This window comes from Salvelinus sp. IW2-2015, linkage group LG35 (assembly GCF_002910315.2).
Source record: "Salvelinus sp. IW2-2015 linkage group LG35, ASM291031v2, whole genome shotgun sequence".
Taxonomy (NCBI): Eukaryota; Metazoa; Chordata; class Actinopteri; order Salmoniformes; family Salmonidae; genus Salvelinus; species Salvelinus sp. IW2-2015.
This window is the reverse complement of record NC_036874.1, coordinates 17,448,649-17,462,322: the sequence shown is the minus strand read 5'-3', so window position 1 is coordinate 17,462,322 and position 13,674 is coordinate 17,448,649. Positions and strand designations below refer to the sequence as shown.

General features: G+C 42.7%; 1 protein-coding gene across 1 annotated transcript in view; it reads right to left on the bottom strand.

The window, feature by feature from the left end:
• LOC111958868 (zinc finger protein 236-like) overlaps positions 1–13,674 on the bottom strand; it is an 84,595-nt gene that overhangs the window by 45,282 nt on the left and 25,639 nt on the right. Inside the window, 3 exon segments of the mRNA XM_070437291.1 lie at positions 6,031–6,163; positions 6,249–6,452; positions 11,648–11,920. Of these exon segments, the coding sequence (XP_070293392.1) occupies positions 6,031–6,163; positions 6,249–6,452; positions 11,648–11,920 (610 nt within the window).

The following is a 13,674-nucleotide window of genomic DNA, read 5'->3' as shown; positions in this document are numbered from 1 at the left end:
AAAGTATTCAGACCCCAAGACTTTTTCCAAATTTTATTATGCTACAGCCTTATTCTAAAATTGATTTAAAAATATATATATCCTCAATCTACACACAATACCCCATAATGACAGGTTAAAGATATTTTTGCAGAGTTATTACAAATAAAACATTTACATTTACATTTACATTTAAGTCATTTAGCAGACGCTCTTATCCAGAGCGACTTACAAATTGGTGCATTCACCTTATGATATCCAGTGGACAACCACTTTACTAGGCATCTAAACTCTTTCTAAGGGGGGGGGGGGGGGTTAGAAGGATTACTTTATCCTATCCCAGGTATTCCTTAAAGAGGTGGGGTTTCAGGTGTCTGAAACAGAACAACTCAAAATTGAGCTCAGGTGCATCCTGTTTCCATTGATCATCCTCAGAAGCTTGAAGTACACCTGCAGTAAATTCAATTGATTGGACATGATTTGGAAAGGAACACACCTGTCTATATAAGGTCCCACAGTTGACAGGGCATGTCAGAGCAAAAACCAAGCCTCGAGGTCGAAGGAATTGTCAGTAGACCTCCGAGACAGGATTGCGTCGTGGCACAGACCTGGGGAAGGGTACCAAAAAATGTCAGCAGCATTGAAGGTCCCCAAGAACACAGTGGCCTCCATCATCCTTAAATGGAAGAAGTTTGGAACCACTAAGATCTTCCTAGAGCTGGCCGCCCAGCCAAACTGAGAAGGGCCTTGGTCAGGGAGGTGACCAAGAACTTGATGGTCACTCTGACAGAACTCCAGAGTTCCTCTGTGGAGATGGGGGAACCTTCCAGAAGGACAACCATCTCTGCAGCACTCCACCAATCAGGCTTTTATAGTAGAGTGGCCCCTTAATAAGGACTCTCAGACCACGAGAAACAAGATTCTCCGGTCTGATGAAACCAAGATTGTACTCATTGGAATGAATGCCAAGCATCACGTCTGGAGGAAACCTGGCACCATACCTACAGTGAAGCATGGTGGTGGCACCATCATGCTGTGGGGATGTTTTTCAACGGCAGGGACTAGGAGACTAGTCAGGACTGAGGGAAAGATGAACAGAGCAAAGTACAGAGATGAAAACCTGCTCCAGAGCACTCAGGACCTCAGACTGGGGCGAAGGTTCGCCTTCCAACAGGACAACGACCCTAAGCACACAACCAAGACAACGCAGGAGTTGATTCGGGACAAGTCTCAATGTACTTGAGTGGCCCAGCCAGAGCCCGGACTTGAACCTGATCGAACATCTCTGGAGACACATGCTGTGCAGTGATGCTCTCCATCCAACCTGCCAGAGCTTGAGAGGATCTGCAGAGAAGAATGGGAGAAACTCCCCAAATACAGGTGTGCCAAGCTTGTGGCGTCATACCCAAGAAGACTCGAGGCTGTAATCGCTGCCAAAGTACTGAGTAAAGGGTCTGAATACTTATGTAAATGTGATATTATTATATATATTTGTATACATTTGCAAAGATTTCGGACAACCTGTTTTTGCTTTGTCATTATGAAATGTTGTGTGTAGATTGATGAGGGGGGAAAACAATTAAATCCATTTTAAAATAAAGCTGTAAGGTAACAAAATGTGGAGAAAGTCTAGGGGTCTGAATACTTTCCGAATGCACTGTATCATCACAAGAACAGAAAGGCCACAAGAACGTTCTGATCCGCAAAGGATCTTCCTCTGGTCATATCACAAACACTTTGCATATCAACCCTGGGTATAGTAGAATGTTATGAATGTTATAGGTGATGTTATGACTGGGTGTGTTATGGTCTGAGTCAATGGCTCAAATGAGGAAGAATAAATAGTTCTATACATGTCAAGGGACTCGAACTTGCAAATCCTGAAAAAAACAACAGTAAAAACAGTCCTGATCTGAAGTAAACAGACACGAGGGAATACAGAACGTCAATCTCAGATAGGCTGAGCAGAGCAGCGAAGGCAACGTCGTTATTAAGGTTAACTTTTGTTTCCTTGTTTATCGAGACTGTGACCTTTATTAAATAGGCTGTTACTTTTCTTTTCCCCACAGTAGTAAAACGAAGAAACATTTTAGTCAAGGGGAAGATTCGATGTGTCAGCCCAAAGGGCAAAACGACATCTTGAGAGAATCAATGAATATCGCTCGGCAATTACACCTTGTAGCCCCAAACTTCAATCTCCCATTTTTCTCATCCTAAGAAAAAACTCAGAAACTGAATGCAATACTCATTGTAGAGGGATTTTTCCCTGTGGTAAATGGCGGGATGACATTTTCCAGATACATTTGCTAGTTAATGGACCTATAATGACTTAGGCTACTGAAAACAAAAATAAGACCTATCCATCACTGTGACATTACACGTTATTCCTGACAACAACCTGGAGATTAAACCAGACAAAATAAAATGGCCTGTCACACATTTTAGTCATTTAGCAGACCGCTCTTATCCAGAGCAACTTACAGGAGCAATTACTGTTATGGTTACTGGCCCAACGCTCTTATCCACTAGGCTACCTGCCGCCCCACACTACATCTGAATATTTCTCTCCCCCTCTCTGTCCCTAAATCCCCTCAGAGAGGAAAGCATGTACAGAGGAAAAAGATCTAACTGGCCTGTCCTATCATAAACCAGGCCCGCAGGGCATAGACAATAGACATTAGCCAGACCTGGGTTCAAATAGTATTTGTTTTCTATACTTTAAATACACTACATGACCAAAAGTATGTGGACACCTGCTAGTTTAACATCTAATTGCAAAATAATTGCTGCTATAACAGCCTCCACTCTTCTGGGAAGGCTTTCCACTAGATGTTGGAACATTGCTGCGGGGACTTTCTTCCATTCAGCCACCAGAGCATTAGTGAGGTTGGGCACTGATGTTGGCCAATTTTGCCTGGCTCGCAGTCCGCGTTCCAATTCATCCCAAAGATGTTCGATGGGGTTGAGGTTAGGACGTGCAGGCCAGTCAAGTTATTCCACACCGATCTCGACAAACCATTTGTATGGACCTCGCTTTGTGCACAGGGGTATTGTCATGCAAAAACAGGAAAGGGCCTTCCCCAAACTGTTGCCACAAAGTTGGAAGCACAGAAACGTCTAGAATGTAATTGTATGCTGTAGCGTTAAGATTTCCCTTCAACGGAACTAAGGAGCCCAGACCATTATTCCTCCTCCACCAAACTTTACAGTTGGCACTATGCATTGGGGCAGGTAGCGTTCTCCTGGGCATCCGCCAACCCCGATTCGTCCGTCGGACTGCCAGATTGTGAAGTGTGATTCATCACTCCAGAGAACGCGTTTCCACTGCTCCAGAGTCCAATGGCGGCAAGCTTTACACCACTCCAGCCGATGCTCGGCATTGCGCATAGTAATCTTAGGCTTGTGTGCCACTGTGCGGCCACGGAAACCCATTTCATGATGCTCCCGACTAACAATGATTGTGCTGACGAGGCAGTTTGAAACTATGTAGTGAGTGTTACAACCGAGGACAGACAATTCTTTATGCGGTATGAGCTTCAGCACTCCGCGCTCGCGTTCTGTGAGCTTGTGCCTACCACTTCGCGGCTCCTAGACATTTCCACTTCACAATAACCGCACTCACGGTTGACTGGGGCAGCTCTAGCAGGGTAGAAATTTGACGAACTGACTTGTTGTAAAGGTGGCATCCTATGACGGTGCCACGTTGAAAGTCATGGGCAATGGGCGTGGCTGAATCCACAAATTTGAAGGGGAGTCCAAGTACTTTTGTCTACACTACCGTTCAAAAAGTTTGGGGTCACTTAGAAATGTCCTTGTTTTTGAAAGAAAAGCACATTTTTTGTCCATTAAAATAACATAAAATTGATCAGAAAAACAGTGTAGACATTGTTAATGTTGTAAATGACTATTGTAGCTGGAAACAGCAGATTTTTTAAGGAATATCTACACACGCGTAGAGGCCCATTATCAGCAACCATCACTCCTGTGTTCCAATGGCACGTTGTGTTAGCTAATCCAAGTTCATAATTTAAAAAAGGCTAATTAATCATTAGAAAACCCTTTTGCAATTATGTTAGCACAGCTGAAAACTGATGTCCTGACTAAAGAAGCAATACAACTGGCCTTCTTTAGACTAGTTGAGTATCTGGAGCATCAGCATTTGTGGCCAGAAACAAAGAACTTTCTTCTGAAACTCGTCAGTCTATTCTTGTTTTGAGAAATGAAGGCTATTTCATGCGAGAAATTTCCAAGAAACTACAACGCTGTGTACTACTCCCTTCACAGAAGAGCAAACTGGCTCTAACCAGAATAGAAAGAGGAGAGGGAGGCTCCGGTGCACAACTGAGCAAGAGGACAATTAGAGTGTCTAGTTTGAGAAACAGATGCCTTACAAGTCCTAAACTGGCAGCTTCATTAAATAGTACCCGCAAAACAACGTCAACAGTGAAGATGCGTCTCCAGGATGCTGGCGTTCTAGGCAGGGTTGCAAAGAAAAAGCCATATCTCAGACTGGCCAATAAAAAGAAAAGATTAAGAACACAGACACAGGAAGACTGGAAAAAATTGTTATGGACAGACTAATCTAAGTTTGAGGAGTTCGGATCACAAAGAACAACATTAGTGAGAATGAACAGATGCTGGAGGAGTGCTTGACGCCATCTGTCAAGCATGGTGGAGGCAATGTGTTGGTTGAGGTAAAGTGCGAGATTTGTACAGGGTAAAAGGGATCTTTAAGAAGGAAGGCTGTCACTCCATTTTGCAACACCATGCCATACCCTGTGGACGGCGCTTAATTGGAGTCAATTTCTTCCTACAACAGGGCAATGAACCAAAGCACAGCTCCAAATTATGCAAGAACTATTTATGGAAGAAGCAGTCAGCTGGTATTCTGTCTATAATGGAATGGCCAGCACAGTCACCGGATCGCAACACTATAGAGCTGTTGTGGGAGCAGATTGACCGTAGAAGTGCCCATCGAGCCAACCCAATTTGTGGGAGGTGCTTCAGGAAGCATGGGGTGAAATCTCTTCAGATTACCTCAACAAATTGACCACTTAGAATGCCAAAGGTCTACATGGCTGTAATTGCTCCAAATGGAGGATTCTTTGACAAAAACAAAGTTTGAAGGACACAATTATTATTTCAATTAAAAATCATTATTTATAACCTTGTCAACATCTTGACTATATTTCCTATTCATTTTGCAACTCATTTCATGTATGTTTTCATGGAAAGTGACCCCAAACTTATGAACCGTAGTGTATATAGTGTACTACTCTAGGCAGGCTCAATAAAACCCTCAAAGTATTTGAAAGAAAACAAATACTACTTGAACCCATGCGCCTGCCAGTGGCTCAAACCCTCTGCCATGTGCTGAGCCCTCCTCCCCCTGCCTCCTTGTCCATCCCCGGGCTCTGCTCAGCCCGGCTCATCCCTCTCGCATCAAATGAGGAGCTAATGCCCCTAAGCCACAGGGGTGGACTCTAACTCCACTGATAACAGCAGCTCAGCAGCTGTCTGACATGCTACAGCAGGCTTATCCCAGTGACAAGGTACAAGAGGATCTAAACTGAGGCGAAATATATAACTTCCTCTCACTACTATATATCCATGCACTGTATCAGAAATACATTCACTGGTATATGTCGGCAATGCCGGCTGCTTCAGAGAGGATGATATTTCTAAAGGAATAAATGTGAATACAAACTAAATGTGTGTGTGTGTGTGTGTGTGTGTGTGTGTGTGTGTGTGTGTGTGTGTGTTGTGTGTTGCTGTATTACTATCCTCATGGGTACCGTAAATCCCCAAAAGTCCCCACTAGGATAATAAAACAAGGAAAATTCTCCCTCGTGGGGACATTTCCGACAAGGACAAATCAATTTTAGGCCCCAGAAGGATAGTAAAACATATGCTGTGTGTGTGTCAAATACATTTTTACTGGTCACATACACATGGTTAGCAGATGTTATTGCGAGTGTAGCGAAATGCTTGTGTGTGTGTGTGAGACACAGTACGTGTGTGTACGTGAGTGCGTATAGAGGATAGCTGTACCTAACGTGCTGCTTGAGGTGGCTGGATTTCTTATAGGCCTTGTTACAGCAGGGACACTTGTATGGCCGATCATTGTCCACCATCTCCAGGTACGTCTGAAAGACCAGGCGAGGGTTCTGGGACTGGATGAGACCTGGGGAGGGCAGGACAATATGAACAAAGTGCGTGTGTGTGTGCATGCGTGAATGTGAGGGAGCGCGCGAGCATGCATGCGTTACCGAGGTCCGTGATGAGTATGGGCTCTTGCAGGGGGATATCAGGTAGAGGTAGGTTGCTCTTGGACACCTTGGTTCTGTGGATTTTGCGTGGGAACTTGTGCTTCTTCTGCTGCAGGCTCTTGAAGTGGGAGGCGATGTGTGTTTTTCTGTGGCCCGACGTACGGAAGATCTTGTCACAGTGAGGGCACGGGAACGGACGCAGACCTGACAACAAGAACATACACCTCAATTAGCACGTAGAATGAAATAACAATAACGAGAACAAACTGCGTCAGTTTTGAAATGGAAATGTATTCATGTCAGTTAAATCAAGAGACAAGCTAGAGAAAATGCTAACTTAAACAGTATCGTATTGAGTATGCCAAAAATCTATTTAACGTACCAATGTCTCCTGAGAGATGACATGAAATCAAAAGAATCCTGTGGCACGCCAACGCCTAAAGTTGTCAGCATGCTTCAGCTCGGCTAGCCGAACCGAACTAGTGTTCTCGCATACTCGCTTTAAAGACCTTCACTTTTTCTTTTCGTTTTTCAAGCGGCTATAGTACTGTTTGTCCATTTTGAGACGCCAAAGCCAGTATACAATTTCTCAGAATTGTCCAAATTAATCTACGATAACTCTAGAAATCTGTCATTCATTTTTACGTTTTTGACGAAGAGATCTTAAATCGCTCAATTTTACATCTAACTAGAATGTTTGGTGCAGTATTTTCCAATATTAGTTTTTTGCATGAAAACGAGTCATCTCTTTGAATGACAACAAAGGCTTTATTGAAGAATCCCTACTGTTGACCAATCACAGACGAAGGGGCGTAGACTCACTTGACTCCGGCTGCCCGAACAACTGAAAAAAAACTCACCGAAGTCCAAAACGAGCAAAATGTTGTCATAACACAACTCTGGAAAAAATTAAGAGACCACTGCTAAATGATCAGTTTCTCTGCTTTTACTATTTATACAGTTGAAGTTGGAAGTTTACATACACTTAGGTTGTTTTTTCAACCACTCCACAAATTTCTTGTTAAACTATAGTTTTGGCAAGGTGGTTAGGACATCTACTTTGTGCATGACACAAGTCATTTTCCCAACAATTGTTTACAGACAGATTATTTCACGGTATCACAATTCCAGTGGGTCAAAAAATGTACATACACTAAGTTGACTGTGCCTTTAAACAGCTTAGAAAATTCCAGAAAATGATGTCATGGCTTTAGAAGCTTCTGATAGGCTAATTGACATCATTTGAGTCAATTGGAGGTGTACCTGTGGATGTATTTCAAGGCCTACCTTCAAACTCAGTGCCTCTTTGCTTGACATCATGGGAAAATCAAAAGAAATCAGCCAAGACCTCAAAAAAACTAATGTAGACCTCCACAAGTCTGGTTCATCCTTGGGAGCAATTTACAAACGCCTGAAGGTAGCACGTTCATCTGTACAAACAATAGTACGCAAGTATAAACAAATGCTCCAAAACCGGCATTAAAAAGCCAGACTACGGTTTGCAACTGCACATGGGGACAAAGATCATACTTTTTGGAGAAATGTCCTCTGGTCTGATGAAACAAAAATAGAACTGTTTGGCCATAATGACCACCTGACTCAGTTACATCAGCTCCGTCAGGAGGAATGGGCCAAAATTCACCGAACTTATTGTGGGAAGCTTGTGGAAGGCTACCCGAAACGTTTGACCCAAGTTAAACAATGCAATGCTACGAAATACCAATTGAGTATATGTAAACTTCTGACCCACTGGGAATGTGATGAAATAAATAAAAGCTGAAATAAATCATTCTCTCTACTATTATTCTGACATCTCACATTCTTAAAATAAAGTGGTGATCCGAATTTTTACTAGGATTAAATGTCAGGAATAGTGAAAAGTTTTTTTAAATGTATTTGACTAAGGTGTATGTAAACTTCCGACTTCAACTGTAGGTATGTGTTTGGGTAAAATGAAAATGTTTGTTTAATTCTATAAACTACTGACAACATTTCTCTCAAATTCCAAATAAAAATATTGTCATTTAGAGCATTTATTTGCAGAAAATGACAACTAGTCAAAATAACAAAAAAGATGCCGTGTTGTCAGACCTCGAATAATGCAAAGAAAATAAAGTTCATAACCATTTTTATACAACACAATACTAATGTTTTAACTTAGGAAGAGTTCAGAAATCAATATTTGGTGGAATAAGCCTGATTTTCAATCACAGCTTTCACGAGTCTTGGAATGCTCTCCATCACCATCATTAAGTTTGCTGACGACAACAGTGGTAGGCCTGATCACCGACAACGATGAGACAGCCTATAGGGAGGAGGTCAGAGAACTGGCAGTGTGGTGCCAAGATAACAACCTCTCCCTCAACGTGAGCAAGTCAAAGGAGCTGATCGTGGATAACAGGAAAAGGAGGGCCGAACAGGCCCCAATTAACATCGACAGGGCTGTAGTGGAGCGGGTCGAGAGTTTCAAGTTCCTTGGTGTCCACATCACCAACGAACTATCATGGTCCAAGCACACCAAGACAGTCGTGAAGAGGACACGACAACACCTTTTACCCCTCAGGAGACTGAAAAGATTTAGCATGGGTCCCCAGATCCTCAAAACGTTATACAGCTGCACCATCGAGAGCATCCTGACCGGTTGCATCACCTCCTGGTATGGCAACTGCTCGGCATCTGACCGCAAGGAGCAACAGAGGGTAGTGCGTACGGCCCAGTACATCACTGGGGCCAAGCTTCCTGCCATCCAGGACCTATAAACTAGGCGGTGTCAGAGGAAGGGCCCAAAAAATTGTCAAAGACTCCAGTCACCCAAGTCATAGACTGTTTTCTCTGCTACCGCACGGCAAACGGAACGCCAAGTAAGTCTAGGACCAAAAGGCTCCTTAACAGCTTCTACCCCCAAGCCATGAGACTGCTGAACAATTAATTAAATAGCCACCCGGACTATTTACATTGACACCCCCCCTTCCCATCCAATTGTTTTGTACACTTCTGCTACTCGCTGTTTATTATCTATGTATAGTCACTTCACCCCTACCAACATGTACAAATAACCTCAACTAACCTGTACCCCCGCACACTGACTCGGTACCGGTGCCCCCTGTATATAGCCTTGTTATTGTTATTTTATTGTGTTACTTTTTTTTTATATATATTTTTTTACTTTAGTTTATTTGGTAAATATTTTCTTAACTCTTCTTGAACTGCACTATTGGTTAAGGGCTTGTAAGTAAGCATTTCACGGTAAGGTCTACACTTGTTGTATTCGGAGCATGTGACAAATAAAGTTTGATTTGATCCCTGTATCTTTGTAGTGACTGGGTGTATTGATACACCATCCAACATGTAATTAATAACTTCACCATGCTCAAAGGGTTATATAATCTATGTTTTTTGTTTTTACCCATTGACCAATAGGTGCCCTTCTTTGCAAGGCATTGAAAAACGTCCCTGGTCTTTGTGGCTGAATCTGTTTTTGATATTCAGTGCTCGAATACGAGTAGGGCTGTTGCGGTGACCGTATTACCGCCACACCGGTGGTCAAGAGTCATGAAGGCAGTCAAATTCCACATAACCGTTAGTCACGGTAATTAGGCTTCTCCAAGCTCTGATGCTGCTGATAGTAACCTACCAAACTTGCTAACTGCCTGGTACTCAGCACTCTATTGTCCCTCTAAATCACTCTGACATCAATGCAAATGTAATCGAAAATCTAATCAAACACTTCATGAGAGCCCATGAGCCCATGTTGCTCAACATTTTTATAGGCTATGCAATTGCGTGAAAAAACAGAGTAATGGCCTTTACTAAATAGAGGAGGATCCCATCAGCTTTATATAGGCTAGGCCTACTATATTTATTTCACAAGTTTCCTAATATTAACAAATATTAAGCACATTGCTTATCTTTACAACAGGAGTATAGCCTACCTGGCTGGCATGAAAATGAACCATAGGAAAATCATCCTCCATTCCTCCATTCGATATTTAAGATATTTATTCCCCCCTGCCCCTGTTTAGAGACAGTGGCATGATAATGGTCCATTCTAAAATCAAATTCCACACATATTATTAAGTATATGTAATACAAGATTAAATCAAGAATAGTCTGATGGGTGACAATATTAGCATATCACTTGTGAATGAATATATTATCACTTGTGAATGATCCCCCAGCGTAAGGCAAGATACAATGCCTTTTTTCTAATCATAAATTGCACACCTCAAGTAGCCTAGTCCATAGGCCTTTAGTTGTGATACAAACCTTATCAAAACAAAGTGGCCAAATAACTTCTTAAAATTAAGCAGATTAATCCGCTTTACAAGGGGTGTAGAAGCTAACTCGCAGCGTGAGTTTCAAGTTTGGGGAAGATCATTTTCACCATAAAAAAAAAACTATTTGACAGATTTGCACATTCTTGGCATTCTCTCAACCAGCTTCATGCCTTGTAAAAAGTTAATTTGTGGAATTTCTTTCCTTCTTAATGTGTTTGATCAGTTGTGTTGTGACAAGGTAGGGGTGGGTATACAGAAGAGAGCCCTATTTGATAAAAGGCCAAGTCCATTTTATGGCAAGAACAGCTCAAATAAGCAAAGAGAAACGACAGTCCATCATTACTTTAAGACGTGAAGGTCAGTCAATACGGAACATTCCAAGAACTTTGAAAGTTTCTTCAAGTGCAGTCGCAAAAACCATCAAGCGCTATGATGAAACTGGCTCTCATGAGGACCGCCACAGGAAAGGAAGACCCAGAGTTACCTCTGCTGCAGAGGATAAGTTCATTAGAGTTACCAGCCTCAGGAATTGCAGCGCAAATAAATGCTTCACAGAGTTCAAGTAACAGACACATCTCAATATCAACTGTTCAGAGGAGACTGTGTGAATCAGGCCTTCATGGTCAAATTGCTGCAAAGAAACCACTACTAAGGTCACCAATAAGAGGAAGAGACTTGCTTGGGCCAAGAAACATGAGCAATGGACATTAGACAAGTGGAAATCTGTCCTTTAGTCATATGGCATAGCCAGATCAGGATCTAACATAAGGACAACTCAAAGTATGTTGTTCTGTTCTTTTGAAATAGACTACATTTTCATTAAACACAAAAAAAAACAAAAAAAACAAGAGGACAAACTGGACTTTTTTCTATAACTTAATCAAGTCTGTCGAAACCAGATTATGACACCAACGTTAATCATAATAAGTCTTGATCACAAATTCAGAATTACGTACAAAAGCAACCTTCCTGCAAACCTGACAACACAGTCCCATGCATGACCATTATGAAGCGATATGGCTGCCAACAGGAACTAAATGTGTATCTCTGAATACAATCAAAATGGTTGAATTCAAATCTCTGTTGGTGCTAATATCACACAACGCCATAATAATCACTCACCTGTATGTAGGCGCATGTGGACCTTCCTGCTGCCCGACGTGGAGAAGCACTTCATACAGCACTGGCACTCGAAGGCCTTGACGCCTGTGTGCGTCTTCATGTGTGCAGTGAGGGTGCTCTTGACGGCAAAGGCGCGGAAGCACTGCTTGCACTTGAAGGGCTTCTCGTGCGTGTGGATGCGGACGTGGCGCACCAGGTCGCTGGGCTTCTTGAACTCCTTGCTGCAGTAAGGGCAGCTGTGCCACCGCACGCCGTTCTCCTCCCTGATGGAACCTATGGGGAAGGGGGAAAGAGGTGACATGGGTTGTGTTCATTAAGCACCAAAATGGAAGAAGAACAGACTGAATCAGGGAGAGACTACCTTGGACCTGGCCAATAACAAACATTCATTTTCGTGTTAGGTTTCAAAACGTTTTGTTATAGGGTGCCCTAATGGATACGACACCGGTCCCACATGAGATGAGCAGAGCTCAGACAAAATACACTTAAATTCCTTCAATTCGGGGGATCAATTGAAACTCCCGATATATAGTGCATTTGGAACGTATTCAGACCCCTTGACTTTTTCCACATTCTGTTATGTTACAGCCTTATTCAAAAATTATTTAAATTGTTGGAACCCTATAATGCCAAAGCAAAAACAGATTTTTTTTGTGTGTGCAAATTTATTAAAAAAATTAAACTGAAATATCACATTTACTTAAGTATTCAGACGCTTTACTCAGTACTTTGTTGAAGCACCTTTGTCAGCAATTACAGCCTTGAGTCTTCTTGGGTATGACGCTAAAGGTTTGGCACACTTGTATTTGGGGAGCTTCTCCCATTCTTCTCTGCAGATCCTCTCAACCTCTGTCAGGTTGGATGGGGAGCATTGCTGCACAGCTATTTCCAGGTCTCTCCAGAGATGTTCGATCGGGTTCAAGTCCGACTGGACCACTCAAGGACATTCAGACACTTGTCCTGAAGCCACTCCTGCATTGTCCTGGCTGTGTGCTTTGGGTCGTTGTCCTGTTGGAAGGTGAACCTTCACCCCTGTTTGATGTCCTGAGCACTCTGGAGCAGGTTTCGATCAAGGATCTCTCTGTACTTTGCGCCGTTCATCTTTCCCTCGGCCCTGACTAGAACCTTTCAACTTTCCTTCGATCCCGCAGGGATGGTTTCAGGTTTCCTTCAGACGTGATGCTTGGTATTTAGGCCAAAGAGTTCAATCTTGGTTTCATCAGACCAGAGAATCTTGTTAATCATGGTCTGAGAGTCCTTTAGGTGCCTTTTGGCAAACTAAGCGGGCTGTCATTTGCCTTTTAATGAGGAATGGCTTCCGTCTGGCCACTCTACCATAAAGGCCTGATTGGTGGAGTGCTACAGAGATGGTTGTCCTTCTGGAAGGTAATCCCATCTCCAGAGAGGAACTCTGTCAGAGTGACCATACGGTTCTTGGTCACCTCCCTGAACAAGGCCATTCTTCCCCCGATCACTCAGTTTGACCAGGCGGCCAGCTCTAGGAAGAGTTTTGGTGGTTCTAAACTTCTTCCATTTAAGAATGATGGAGGCCACTGTGTTCTTGGGGATCTTCAATGGTGCAGAATTTTTTTTGGCTTGGTTTTTGCTCTGACAACTGTGAGACCTTATATAGAAAGGTGTGTGCCTTTCCAAATCATGTCCAATCAATTTAATTTACCACAGGTGGACTCCAATCAAGTTGTAGAAACACCTCAAGGATGATCAACGGAAACAGGATGCACCCGAGCTCAATTTCGAGTCCACTAGCAAAGGGTCTGAATACGTTTGCAAAGACTTTTAAAAAACTTTTTTCGGTTTGTCATTATGGGGTATTGTGTGTAGATTGATAAGGAAAAACATTTATTCAACCCATTTTACAATAAGGCTGTAACGTCACAAAATGTGGTATAAGGGAAGGTAGTCTGAACGCTTTCCGAATGCACTATATGCAATATACATGTTTATTGTCAATGGACATTTCACGAGCTAGTAAACTGATGGGAGTTGAAACGGAACGGAGAGACGGT